Raw genomic sequence first — 13872 nt, 5'->3', positions numbered from 1 at the left:
GCTGCCGCTGACGTTTGCTTGTGTGAAAACAACGAAAAGTGGTCGAGCCTTAAAATCAGTTATTTACCGCAATAGTTCCTTTAAAATGCGGAATGTACGTGGCTCCAAAAATAAAGTGCTCATGTTTTATATGTCAGTATTAATCTTTAAAATTAGACATTATTAGTAAGGCACAAAGGACACCTAATATTTTGACGTCCGCTGGTCCTCGCAGGAGGGTGTGTTTACATCGACGTCACAGCAGTTTGCTGAAAGGGTAAGTAAAGTGTCTTTTAATTTCGTCGATTAAACAGTGATATTGAAATAACACAAAATTCTGTGTACGTCCTGCATCTTACCACAATACTGTTCACCAATATAAAGTTTAATGTGTACAAACAAGTACTTATATGGCCCAGTTATGATAAATCATGAACAAGGTGCCTACGAGCTAGCCCCGACAGCTAACTTTGGGCTAGCTAGTTCGGCCAAACAAGATATTAGAGACTGATGATCGGCTTTCTTCGAGGGGAATATTTTCTTCTGATTGTCAGTCGATCAGCGAGTTCTTCGAGTAATGTTAATGCATTTATAAACACAGCTTGGACATTTTGTAAGCTTTGGTCTTGTTTAGCCACTGTAGCTAACCTGTACTTCCCGGACAATTGCTCTGAACAGCGAACAAAGTCTGCCTTTTCATAGATATGGCACAACAGTTACATAGTGTTCATCAGTTGAGCTAAGAAAAATTATCAGTTTCCTTCTTTGTTTAGCCAAGAATTCTGGTGCATCTCTAATGGCCTAAACAATAACCACACGCTTTACATATTTGGGAAATTGCACCTTTGTTATTATATCAATTTCCATGTTTTACAGCGTACAAGTAACTAAGAATAAGAAGCACTGCTTTTGTTGGGAAAGTTGGAAAGCTTTGCAGTCAGTTAGAGTTGATTGTCTGTGACTTGGTCACAATTGTTAGTCAGCTGTTTTGACGAATTGTAACACAAATCTTTTTCATAGTAGATCAAGTTCTGATACATCAGCATCATGTTTCATGGGATACCAGTTACAGGAAGTGTGGGAGGAGGTAAGAAATTCAAATAAATCTAGTCTCTAAAATTTAGGTATTCAAATTGTGCAGTCATCATCCTTTCAATGGTAAACAACAGTTAATATCGCTCAAAGTATGTCATTATTTTTTTCCCCCACAGCTCCGGCCAATAAGCCTGAGCTATATGAGGTAAATGCAACTGCTTTCATATGTTTTAATTAAGGCTCTTCAAACAGGATTTTGAATCAGTATAAACCAGAAAATAAAACTAAAAAATAAACCACAGTCATTAATGGAATTCCAATTATTTGAATGTATTGTTTTGTCAAATTTATGCTGAAGAAAACTTACCATCTTTATGGCTGTTACTACTAAAAGAAAAGCTTCATTAAAACTGAACTAAAACCACAGATGGAATCAGAAATATGGGATATGGGATGTTCTGCTTGTTAGCCATAACAAGACCTTCACTATAAGTCATGTTTTTTCAGGAAGTGAAATTATACAAAAATGCAAGAGAACGAGAGAAGTAAGTGTCCTATTTATGACTAATTATATGCCTAACACAAATACACAGTAACCCAGGGATTTATGATATGGCCAGTGTTGTAACACCTTATTATTAACCCTGTTTCTGAAGGTATGATAACATGGCAGAGTTGTTTGCTGTTGTCAAGACCCTTCAGGCCCTGGAGAAGGCTTACATCAAGGACTGTGTCACACCAAATGAGTGAGTTACACTGAGTTTATGTTTTTTGTTTAAAAGACTGACAAAAATTCCACACATGACCTTGATTGTATGATGACTCACATGCAAGAGTTTTTTGTTTCAGGTACACTGCTTCCTGTTCCAGATTGTTGGTTCAGTATAAAGCTGCTTTCAAGCAGGTGCAGGGCTCCGATGTGGGCTCCATCGATGAGTTCTGCAGGAAGTACAGAGTGAGTTCCTATTTGGACCACGGATAATTTCATGACCTTTTAACTTTGTCTGTGAACACTGTCACAAATGGGCTGTGCAGTTTTTGTTAGTAAGGATGCTACTCCTGTAATTTTGTTTCCTAGCTCGACTGCCCACTCGCCATGGAAAGGATTAAGGAAGATCGGCCAATCACCATCAAGGATGACAAGGGCAACCTGAACCGCTGCATTGCAGATATAGTTTCTGTACGTCGTCTCTCCCCTACATTATATTAAACAGTCAGTGCAAATGGGACGCTTTTTTAGGATGCCTGCCAGAATATAAATCGTCGGAGTCATATTTTTTATAAAATGATTAAGTGTGTTCAGTTCAAGTACTAAGTGGCTGAAGTGGTTTCACTTCATTTGGCTCATCCTCTGGTCAGTCATTGAAGAATGTGAATGGGTGCTGCCAGTGGCATCCACTGCCAACTTTGATCTTAACATAAAATCAGACAAACTAATAAAATCAGTAGGAGGACAGTGTAAAATTGGCAGAGACCATGTGTCCTGTGTGTGTAGCCAGTCAAAAAAAAAAAAGTGGCAGTTAGAAACTATCTTGAGCTTTGTCTCATTGTTTCTCATTTTCTCACCTTTTCTAATCTTCAGCTTTTCATCACTGTGATGGACAAGCTGAGACTGGAGATTAGGGCCATGGATGAGGTAAAAAATACATATATATATATATATGTGTGTGTGTAAAATTTTAATAATAGACAGACTTAAACATTTGCTAAACTGATTCTTTTTCGTTGGTCTAGATCCAGCCAGACCTGAGGGAACTGATGGAAACCATGAACAGAATGAGCAACATGCCTCCAGACTCTGAGGCTAAGGACAAAGTCAGCCTCTGGTTAGTTCCATTTAGTTTACAGTGTTTATTTTGTCATTCCTGATGCCAGTTCAGTGCAGGATGCCAAACCTATTTTAGCCATGGTGACACACATACTTGCTTTGTTGGGGATGCTTGTATCCACAAAGTAAAGTTATATTGCTTTCTAGCATTTCATCCATGTATGATCATTTGTAGCAGACTGTTAGCTCTGGGATTCATAGTTGCCAGTCTGTTTTGACTCTATTTTGGTCCAGTCATGATTGGGTCATATAGCAACGTGTACTGTTAAAGCATCTTTGCAGTCAAGGAAAATCAGAATTTATGGCTTCGTTGGCTGCCAGCTGACATATAGCTTTAATTATAGGAATATTATGACTATAATTAAGCTTAATTAGTAGCTAACTAAAACAACTTAATGTCTATAGTAACTACATATTCACTATCTTAAATAGATGTTTACTTTTTGATGACACGGCCGAGCATTCATTCTGACATGTATAAATATCTGACATGTATAAATTCCTCAACAGCAAGATCATGGAGCCAGATCAGATAACTTGTGCTGATGCATCGGACTAGTGACAAACTTGACAACCATGGGATTTTCTTTGCTTTGGCCTGAAAGGGCTCTCAAAGTGGACTATACTTCTATAAGTGATAACTCATGCAATAACTTAGCATTGAATATTTAGTAATATATTAAAGGTGCCCTGTGGTGTTTTCTTGTAAACAAACCAAAGTTCCATTTACAATCAGTGTCACTCACCAAAACGCACAAATAAAATGATTTCAAAACTGTTTTTTCATACCTGTAATCCACCTTGATTTTATTTTTTTTCCACCAGGTTGACCACCCTCAGCAGCATGTCAGCCTCAGATGAGCTGGATGATAGTCAGGTGCGTCAGATGCTGTTTGATCTGGAGTCGGCGTACAATGCCTTCAACCGCTTCCTCCACTCCTCCTAAAGCATCTATCCATCGCTGAAACCATCTGTTTGAAATTCTGACTCTGCTATCTCTTAAGTTAAAAAAGAAACACTCTACTTTCTACTTATGGCTATTGGCAGGGAGTGGATTTATGTCTGGACAGGTTTTCTGTCTTATATCCCCCAAATTCTTTCCATTCGTTTCCTTCATTAATGTTGTGTACTATTCAAATGTCACCGCCTTGTGTACTCCACTGTGTCTGGTACATCATGCTGCGTGCAGCCTTGCCCACCAGGCTCGCCCTGTGCTGTGAGATGCTCCATTGGCCTCTTTTCTAGCCAAACTTGTGTGATAAATCTTTTAACATTGGCTGTTTATTCTGCCCTTGACAAAAAAAAGTTTACTTCTAACTTTGTACTGTAATATCAAAAAGGTCTAATTTTATACTTCAGTTTTGCAGAGCACCAACAAGGAAGCATGATACAATTATATTGGGCATAGTCTGCACATGAAGAAAAGGTTGCAACAGCCAAAGCCTTTGTATTATTGGAAAGATGAATATATATTTTTTTTCTTTTTAGTACCCCAATTCTATCCATTACCTGTCACTTGCGGTCAGATTAGCATTTTTTGTTCTGTATACTATATTTGTTTTTCTATCACACACATGTTTCTACTGTAGAAGCCAATAGTTTTTGTCAATAGAGTAAACGAAGCTGACATATGTTAATAAATGCAGCTGTTGTTTGGACTTAAAGATGTTTCGACTGCACTTCAAATTAATAATGATATTGAAATTATGGTGGAAGGAATTATTTGTGTACATTTTCTGGCCCTGTTTTCTGTTAACATAACTAATCCATATTTCCTTTAGAGGTGAGGGTTTGGCCACATTAAGTGGGCAAAAGCGAGGTGGACACACCTCCTCCTTACTTTGCTTGCTAAATATGTTTCAACCTTCAAGCACCATTAGGGAGAACATATTTATTAAGATTTATCATTGTAAATAATAGTTTTTGATTTTTAAATAAGAGCCTGTAACACCTTTTTCGAAATAAAGATGAAAAATCTACCTCCAACTTCATTTGTGTCGTGTGTGTGTGTGTGTGTGTGTGTGTGTGTGTGTGTGTGTGTGTGTGTGTGTGTGTGTGTGTGTGTGAAGAACATTAAGATTTGTCCATATTTTCACTCTTGTGTTGTCAAAAACTATTTAACTTGTGATGTGACATTTGGAGAAATATACAAACTACCAATGCCATATGTTGATTTGCACTTGAGAATTACTGTTGCATAAAAAAAACACTGAATTGCACGAATCTGTATGTACATAATGTACACATTCTAAAAATACTGTTGCCAATATGGATGATAAATACATATTGGCAAGTTTTGCTAACTGTTGTGCATTAGTTTGGGAATTGCAGACATGTTCAGTTTTAGTCCTTAGACACTTTTTTTACTGTTTATTGCTCTTTTTATGTATGCCGATCACAATCGCTACTGTTTTAATTGCTTTATTCTTGCATGCCGGTTTTATTTTCCGCGGTGAATCATTTACTTTTGCCGCTGTTTCTTCTCTGAAGTTCAATTTAATATTCATGGGTTAGCCAGGGTTGGTCGCCGATGAGGCTATAGTTCATCCACCATGACGCGAAGTTTTGTGTCTAAAACGATAAAGGAAGTCTTCTTATAAATCCAACTAATCTTCTTGGCAGCACCATATGTCCATCCGCGGCAGCCGTATGAATGAGCGAATCAGGAAGCGCTCGTGCGGCGGCTCCTTTAAGACGCAGGGAGCAGCATATTCGTTACTATGACGACGTGAAATGACAAAACTCCACGGCTCGTCCGTTTGCAGCAGCAGATTGAAACTCAGCAAACTTAGAGCAGAGAGTATTGACCGTCAGCGCAACAAACAGCAACAGGTGATTTACAGGACAGGTGAATCAGTGTTTAACACTCGATCCTCGGAGTTAAAGACGAACCTGCTGCTTCTCAAGGGTCTGATTGATTGAACGGCAAGCAACGCGGCGTTTGTCCACAAGTATACAGACTGGGTCCCACACGAGGACTCCACTGTTGTTCCCGTTCATTTTTCATCAAAGTGTCAACAGCGTTAAGCTCGATGCTGCAGCTCTCACACTTGTCACCAGCCGTTTTAACGCTTCTGCTCCGGACATTAAGCTCGTTTTAAGACCGAGGACTGACCAGAGTATGGCGATGATCTTTGTGTGAGCAGGGGAACCAGCTGCCAGAGAAAATGAGCAAAAAATATGAATCAGCGAACGTGTCCGAGGTGGAGGAACACATTTCCCTGAAGTATGAAATCAAGAGGAGACTTGGAAAAGGGGTGAGTGACTTTTTCCCTTCATTTTACTGGATTTCGTTTAAATGGAGGTTGATGTAACCCAAGGCGCACCTTTGGCATGAAAGCATTTCACAAACGTTTTGTGAGTCTTCAAACACTTTAAATGCTGTTTCCGCCTCCTCTGCACCTGCACAAAAATGTTTCCCGCAACTTCAAGCCCCCGATGTACTTTAACCTTAAGAGAAATTCCTGCAATTATCCAGACTTAAGGCCCTCAGTGAATACCAGTGTTGTAAGCAGCACGGGGTTTATTTACTTTGGCAGGACAAACGCTTTCCTTGCAGATCAGCTGATGTGTGAGGACACATCAGAGGCCAAACCCTTTTGTTTTTCTCTCCACTGCCACGGTTGCCACATGACTAAAAACAGCCTGGTTTCTTTCCATTGACTGTCCACAGAGACTCACAAATTGCTGTTCTGCCTGAGGTGGCCAGGTGGTAACTGCCACGTAGTCATGTCACACTGGCTAACTAGACCTACCTGAGGCCCTGAGGTTGGCTGTGACTCATGTTACACAGCTGCTGAACCTGTTTACAGTTGACTGGTGGGATGGTTATGGCCTGTGCAGTGATGCTTCACGGAGCCACACAATAGTGATCAGGACTGTGCTAATTGGCTTCAGAGAGTCATCTTTTGCAGAATGTGAATACACCTCCTCTGTAAATGAGTTTCTCTGGAGTTTTGACAGAATCACCAGGGCTGTGTGAATCTGACCCACTGCCTCCAGTGATCGTGCTGCTCCTTGTGTCTCTACAATGGCAGTGTGCTCCCATGCTTCACTGCTGCCACTGTTGCACTTGACATAGTCAGGGCTGTAGCTACCTCTGAGGACACTGAGGTCATGTCTTTACCTGTTTTCTTTTCTACGAAAATGGCGATCAGACATGCAGTTTATGTTTTATAATTAAAAGTTGCATCGTGGCTTTTTAAAATGAGTACACCAATATGGTTGTCATTTTTTGCAAGTGAGTTTCTGTGTGTGGTTTGTGGTCTACTGGGAGCACACCAAAACTGATACAGCCTAACTGCTGTTTCCTTAATTTACTTTCCTGCAGTTAAAATTTAGTCAGTGTCTGACTGAATATAAGCTACCTCCTGCACGATGTGTCACCAGTGTGTTTTGTCTGTCCCAGGCTTACGGCATTGTATGGAAAGCAGTTGACAGACAGACAGGTGAGGTTGTGGCTGTGAAGAAGATCTTTGACGCCTTCAGGAACAGGACCGATGCTCAGGTGTGTGCTTGATGTGTGTAACAGTGAAGTAAAGTCATTACTGGAACTTTATTCATATTTTCACACCATGTCTGCTATCTAGCCTCATGGTTCCCAGCATGTGACCCCTTAAAAATCAGGCAATGCCGGCAGTTTCATGTGACCAGGGTTGTGACCAATTCAACCAAAAAATATGATTTGAATGATTTTCTGCAGTCAGAAGAGGTAAAAGAATCCAGCAATTCACAAGATCAGAAGCAGCAATAAAGGGGAGGTCTGAGAAAATGTTTGTCCTTCCTTCCTAAATTTTGCTTGTTTCAATGGAAAGATGCATTTGGTTAACGGTTTAACTGAACAGGAGGTTCGTGTGTGTGCCTACTTTATGGCTGCATGTTGCTTGTAGAGTTCATATCCTAACTATGATTTTATTTCCTTTTGCAGCGGACGTTCAGGGAGATCATGTTCCTCCAGGTAACAATAATTGTCCTCCCCAAAAAATGCCCAAAGACTGAAAGAATGAATGTGTTAAATGTACAAAACATTAGGCACACTCGCTCTGTTCTTGATGTACTCTGATTGTTCTGTCAGGGAGTCAGTGAATGCATCACCAGTTCCCCATAAAATTCCTCATTATCTACAAAAACATGCCCCATATGTGTAACAACAGGGAAATTCCAATTCCAATGATACTGCTACAGTAGTTGGTAGTTATATGCTTCAAAATGATTTGATTTTCTAGTCTTTTCATTCAGCTTTGTTATCATCTTGAAGGAAATTAGGTGTGCAGGAAGCCTTTAAACACACAGGTCAGAGGAACACACTGCCAACGCGTGCTTTATATCCTTATGTAACATATTCCTGTTTCACTCTTTATTTGCTGACCTACATTCATGTGACCTTCAGCTGTGCCACTGCCCCCCTAATCAGCTGTTGTCGTTCATACAGTGGCCATTATGTAACATGTGTTGAAACTGTCCCCGTAGGTTTACACAACATTGACACAATGCCTGTCGGTTATTATGGGTCAAACAGTAGTGTGTGTGTGTGTGTGTGTGTGTGTGTGTGTGTGTGTGTGTGTGTGTGTTTTCTGTCACTAAAAATCTCTTTTCTGTGTGCAGGAGTTTGGAGATCATCCAAACATTGTCAAACTTCTAAATGTCATCAGAGCACAAAATGATAAGGACATTTATCTCATCTTTGAATATATGGGTGAGTGTTGGAAGTTCTTGCATGGTCGTAGTGCTGCACAAACATGTAACCGTAAAAGCTACAGTGGTTCTTAGCGGTTTAGCTTGGCACTGAAAAGGCCAAGGGGTGTGTGTGTGTGACAGAGAGAAAAAGAGAGTGTGTAGAAGGGCCTCTGCTTCCCTTGGCTGGCTGCACTGTCTTACTGCTGAGTCCACAGATTGGCCTCCCCCTCTCTGCAGTCTAATCCCTGACTGTACACCAGCACCCCAGCACGGACCTCCACTGCTTCTCTCTGCTGTTTCATATTCAGGATGCTGCTTGGTTGAAACCAGTGTGCGTGTGATTACAGAGGAGCATGAGTTTAGCAACTCAATGCCAAATCATGGTTGAGAATGCTCTTGAGTATAAGTGAGGATGATTGGCACTCCAGTCATCAGTGGATGTCACTGTAACAGTCACAAAATTGCCATAAGTGTTTGCTTTCTGCTTTGTGCCAGATACGGATCTGCATGCAGTGATAAAGAAAGGCACCTTGCTGAAGGACATCCACAAACGTTATGTGATGTACCAGCTCCTCAAAGCCATCAAGTACCTTCACTCAGGAAGTGTTATCCACAGGGACCAAAAGGTACACATTAAGCCTTCGTCGCAAATCAGTTGATATGGACAGTTAGTATTTAAAGTGTATACATTTGGCAGTTACTGATGAACTTTTGTCATTCAATTAATCGATGTAATTGTTTAAGCTCCAGTGTACAGCTAAAAATCTGAGTCATCATGTCCAAAATGCTGTGTTTATGAAATCACAGACAGCAGTGCTTGCACAAGTCTGCTGGCACATCCGCACATAATGGCCTCTGACTCTAGAGACTAGAATTTCATCCGCCCTGTTCCCCTACATGTCTACTGTTCCTCCTCGTTTCACTCCTCGTGTTATTTCTGTTTTCATACCTCGGTCCTGACCCGTAGATAAGTGCAAATCAAACAATTATTGTCCCTATGAAGAATGTTTCTCTTGTCTGTGTTTCCCACAGCCATCCAACGTGCTGTTGGACACTGACTGTGTAGTCAAACTGTGTGATTTCGGCTTGGCCAGATCACTCAACCAGATCCAAGAGGACAGTGGGAATCCAGCGCTGACGGAGTATGTGGCGACGCGGTGGTACAGAGCTCCCGAGATCCTGCTGGGATCCACAAGGTATCAGCTGTGATGAGCGTCTGTTGTTAGTCTGTACCAGAGCCTCTGCCTGTGCTTGTTCTTCACAAGAGTTGATTTAACAGAGATAAAATGGCATTTCTGAAGAGACAGAATGCTTCTGTAGAAAATTGGTTATGAGTGTACCAGACCGTAAAAGGAGTACTTCTCATCCTAAGGTACACTAAAGGTGTGGACATGTGGAGCCTTGGCTGTATCCTGGGAGAGATGCTGCTGGGAAAAGCCCTGTTCCCTGGGACCTCCACCATCAACCAGATAGAGAAGATCATGAGTGCCATACCACACCCCAGCCCAGAAGGTGATTAAACAACTGAAATTCATTTAATCCCCCTCCCACACACTTTGCTTTTAGTAATGAACAGGATCCATTACTATGAACTAACTGAGTGGATTTTAATTTTCAGATATTCTCGCAATCAAGTCTGAATATGGATCCTCTGTCATTCAGAGGATGTTACTGAAGTAAGAGAATCTTTTCTGTCATATTATTTATGAAAATCCTACTATACACAGTTAACAATGGTGAGATTCTTTTTGTATATGTACATGTACAAATGTACAAATATAAAAAACCAACCTTGCACATGTTGCACTTTAACTTATGAGGATTGTTTAGATGTGAATACAGAGTGTGCACAGTTGATGCTTGGCCCCTTTCTGACCTTGTCACGCCTCCAGAGCTAGTTTAGGGAGTGACGATAACAATCTTCTTCCCCTCCACTGGGACGATCACAATCAGAGGTTACAGGCGGAGGTGGGGCTGATTATATGCTCAGGGAGGTGGAGCAGTGATTGTTGCAGAGATGCAATAACACAGCAGCGACAAAGCAAAATCAGAAGCAATGACAGCTTACATAGACCACCTTGTTGAAAAGGGTGTGTTGGATACATTGTGCAGAGAATGATGGGATGTTTGAGGGAGCAAGGAGAGACGAATTGTCTGCTTATACTAGCACCCAGGCTTTATTCCTCCTCATCTCTTCTTGAGGTTAGGTTTTTAAGCTGTCCAACAGTGTTATTGGAATGCAACGTTAAATTGCTGAGGTACTCTTAAAAATCTCACTCTTCCTCCCTCCACCAGACCACAGGTGCCTTTGGAGGATCTTCTCCAGCCGTCTGTGCCTCCTGACGCTCTGGACCTGTTGAGAGGTTTGCTGGTTTTCAATCCAGACAAGCGGTTGACTGCTGAACAAGCCCTGCAACACCCATATGTAGCCAGGTAATAAGGATCAAGAGTTCAGACTGATTCAGGGTTGAGTAGCTGTGGTCGGTTTTTCCTCCCCTTGCTTTGCTGCCAGTACTAGATTGAGATTAGCGAGATCAAAGTTTGTATCATTATGCCATGGTTACTGCCATTAAATGCTGCCATTTATCCATGACTGTGTTTTCTGTCCCTGCAGGTTTCATAGTCCAGCCAAGGAACCAGCTCTTAACTATGATGTAGTGCTGCCAGTGGATGATGGCGTACAGTTATCTGTGGTTCAGTACCGCAACAAACTTTATGAGGTACAAAATGAGTCAGGAATGTTGAGATGGTAAAAGTGAATTTATTTTTTACACATTAAACTATCACCAAGAAGTGTGTTGCAAAAAATTTTTTATCTGATTGCACTCATTAAAAATTATAATGTTCCCTTTCTTTATCTGCAGATGATGCTGGAGAGGAGGACTAATCAGGGGCTGCTAAGGCTGATCCAGCCAAAGGACAGAGGCTGCGTCAGCGGTGATGAGAAGCCCAGTGTGGAAGATAAAGTGGAAAACGCTCCAGTGGCAGCCAATGGAAGTGGGGATGATGACCATGAGGGGAAAACACAGCACAAAAAGACTGATGAGACAAACTATGTGCCTTCACATACAGGCGTCACCAAACCGGGGCCTGTGTCAGCCCTGCCTGCTGTGGAGAAGACGAGTCCGTTAGCTAGCCCTGGCTTGGGAAAACTCACATATAACCCCATCACACATGCCCCAAGTAGGTGTGAATTTATCTGAACAGCTTCCACACAGGGCTGGGTGTCAAACACTGACTGAACACTGACCAAAATATGTTTATAGCACAAAGCGTTAAAAACTGACATCATTGTAAGTTATCTGTTCAGATTTCAAGTGTTCTCAATTTTAGAACTCTGACTTCTTTGATTAAATGAGAATAGATTTTGGTGGAAAATATTTTTAGATTTCTCAAAGTAAGGTACAAAAAAGTATTGTTTTGGTGTCAGCACAGAAAATACCCAGCCCTGAGTGCCATGCCTTCACAAAGAAATCTAAACAATATAATTTAGATTTAGCTGCATATAATTTACACGAATTTCTCAAACATACAGTATTTATATACATTTCCTCAGGTAGAAAGCACAAACTCTTCTTTTCTTCATTCAGATGGTTTTGCTCGGAGTCCTGCTGGTCCTCCTCATTACTACCACCCTACTGCAGTTAGCAGGAGACAAGTGGAGCAGACCAGTAGCGGAAATGCAGCAACATCACCAGCAGAGGGCACCAACGCTAACGTAGTAAGCAGCATACCTCTGTCCTCAGACTCTTCAGTTTTGTTTTCTCTTGCTGTGATGGTATCTTGTTTGGTTTCTTTTTTACTCACCAGCCTTTTGTTTTTGGCTACTTGCTTTCCCTCCTTATCATGATCTTTTTGTGGCTCACCCAGTACTTTTGTAATGTCTCCTGTTGCTATCCTCACTAGACCATGGACCACATTCTCCAGCGTGGTCGCTCAGCCCCTGTGAACCATAATCGTTGCTTCTCCCTGACCTTAAATCAAACACAGAACAACCCATTGGTTCGTAAAAATGAACCATCCCTGTCTGCTGGGCTACAAGTCACATCTGCACGCCTGGTGAGTCCACCACACCTCCAGGCATGCTTGATTAAATATTGATTTAAACATAGAATGCATGAAAATAAATGGATATTTGAAAGCTGGACGACTTTCCTAAGATAGATGGAATGGCTGTCTTGGCATTTCTGACTTTCTTTTTCTTCCCGTGCAGAACCAGCGTTCAAATTCTCAGACTCGTGAGGCTCGGCCACTGCCACGGTTCAGCAAGAAAGTATTTCAGAATAACTGCAATGTGGCAGCTGCAGGCGACCCTCGAGCCAAACTGGGCAGCTATTCTCAGGCCTACGGTACCATAAACAAGACTGACCTGGACAATCTGCTTCAAAGCCGCCCTTACAACCAGTAACTGCTGTTACGTCAGTGGTTACATAAGGGTTGGATGGCATGTGTATTTGAACACGCAACCAAATTTGCCTTTTCTAGGATGTTCAGCGCATGACAAACTTAAATAGAGAATGTGAAAAGAAACTTTTCGGTGAAACAGCTCTTGTAGATTGCACCTTCTGTCTGTGAATACATGTTTGTAAAAATCCAATGCGACTTCATGTTACACTTTTCAGATTGTACCAGCAGTTCATGAAAACATGGACAGGTGTAGTTTCTTCAACAGGTTTCACTTAGTAGCATTTCTCACAAGGCTGGTTTACCAACCTGGTAGAGAGGGCAAGTGCCTGAGGGCCCTGGAGGCCCATGTGTCAATATTTTGAGGTAATTTGCTCATTTCTTGGGGAATATGTACAAGTTTTGCACAGTATCAGATGAAATGTTGAGTTGTCTCCCTGTGTGACTCTGGAGAGACTGTACGTTAACATTCACATGCTAAATATTCCTAAATACAGTTGTGTTTTATAGTTATCACAAATGGTAAGGGTAAGGGCCCACAAATGATTTTTCATGTTGACCCTTGTAGCTAATGACCTCCAGGCTAATGGTTCATATACAATAAGGCTGTCAGACCAGTGTTTGAATTGATTATATGCACTAAGGAATTATTTTTCATGTGAATACATCAGCAATAAGCCTCTTTGTTCCTCTAATGTGTACAGAAAGAAAAAGGTGAGTGTTTCTTGAACCCAGTTTATAATGTTTACCAGACATGGATGACTGTTGCAGCAAACCAGCATAAAGTTTAATAATAAACAGTTAGAAATCCTTTCCCTGTGTGAAAGCGCTAATACAACAATGTAAAGAACAAAGAAACAAAAAGAAATACTTCCATTACAAGTAAATGTCCTGCAATCAAAATCCTTCTTAAGCACGAGCACAGAAGTACTATACTAACGTGGGTGAGC

At 41.2% G+C, this 13872-nt stretch overlaps 2 protein-coding genes across 4 annotated transcripts; both read left to right on the top strand.

The window, feature by feature from the left end:
- The first annotated feature begins 206 nt into the window (after nucleotides 1–206).
- Nucleotides 207–4833, top strand: vps28 (VPS28 subunit of ESCRT-I). Of its 2 annotated transcripts, none has more exons than XM_076755342.1 (10): nucleotides 207–256; nucleotides 1003–1066; nucleotides 1191–1219; nucleotides 1522–1559; nucleotides 1671–1760; nucleotides 1864–1969; nucleotides 2093–2194; nucleotides 2597–2650; nucleotides 2749–2840; nucleotides 3668–4833. In XM_076755342.1, exons 2-10 carry the CDS (start codon nucleotides 1027–1029, stop codon nucleotides 3786–3788), a joined length of 672 nt encoding a protein of 223 aa, XP_076611457.1. In that variant the 5' UTR covers nucleotides 207–256; nucleotides 1003–1026; the 3' UTR covers nucleotides 3789–4833. The 2 variants fall into 2 exon arrangements, with proteins under 2 accessions (XP_076611457.1, XP_076611458.1); XM_076755343.1 differs by having other exon boundaries at nucleotides 223–256; nucleotides 1000–1066.
- Nucleotides 4834–5630: 797 nt separating this feature from the next.
- Nucleotides 5631–13733, top strand: mapk15 (mitogen-activated protein kinase 15). 2 transcript variants are annotated; one of them, XM_076754686.1, is made up of 14 exons: nucleotides 5631–6099; nucleotides 7251–7349; nucleotides 7770–7799; nucleotides 8447–8537; nucleotides 9014–9144; nucleotides 9551–9714; nucleotides 9891–10030; nucleotides 10137–10194; nucleotides 10814–10951; nucleotides 11133–11238; nucleotides 11383–11701; nucleotides 12109–12239; nucleotides 12425–12577; nucleotides 12732–13733. In XM_076754686.1, the coding sequence occupies exons 1-14, from the start codon at nucleotides 6010–6012 to the stop codon at nucleotides 12924–12926; spliced, it is 1845 nt and encodes a 614-aa protein (XP_076610801.1). In that variant the 5' UTR covers nucleotides 5631–6009; the 3' UTR covers nucleotides 12927–13733. The 2 variants fall into 2 exon arrangements, 1 of the variants encoding a protein (XP_076610801.1); XR_013078412.1 differs by lacking the exon at nucleotides 12732–13733 and having other exon boundaries at nucleotides 11383–11705; nucleotides 12425–12541.
- Nucleotides 13734–13872: the final 139 nt, after the last annotated feature.

This window comes from Chaetodon auriga, chromosome 17, assembly GCF_051107435.1.
Source record: "Chaetodon auriga isolate fChaAug3 chromosome 17, fChaAug3.hap1, whole genome shotgun sequence".
NCBI classification, from domain to species: domain Eukaryota; kingdom Metazoa; phylum Chordata; class Actinopteri; order Chaetodontiformes; family Chaetodontidae; genus Chaetodon; species Chaetodon auriga.
The sequence above is the reverse complement of the archived record's forward strand: the minus strand, read 5'-3'. Positions and strand labels throughout refer to the sequence as shown.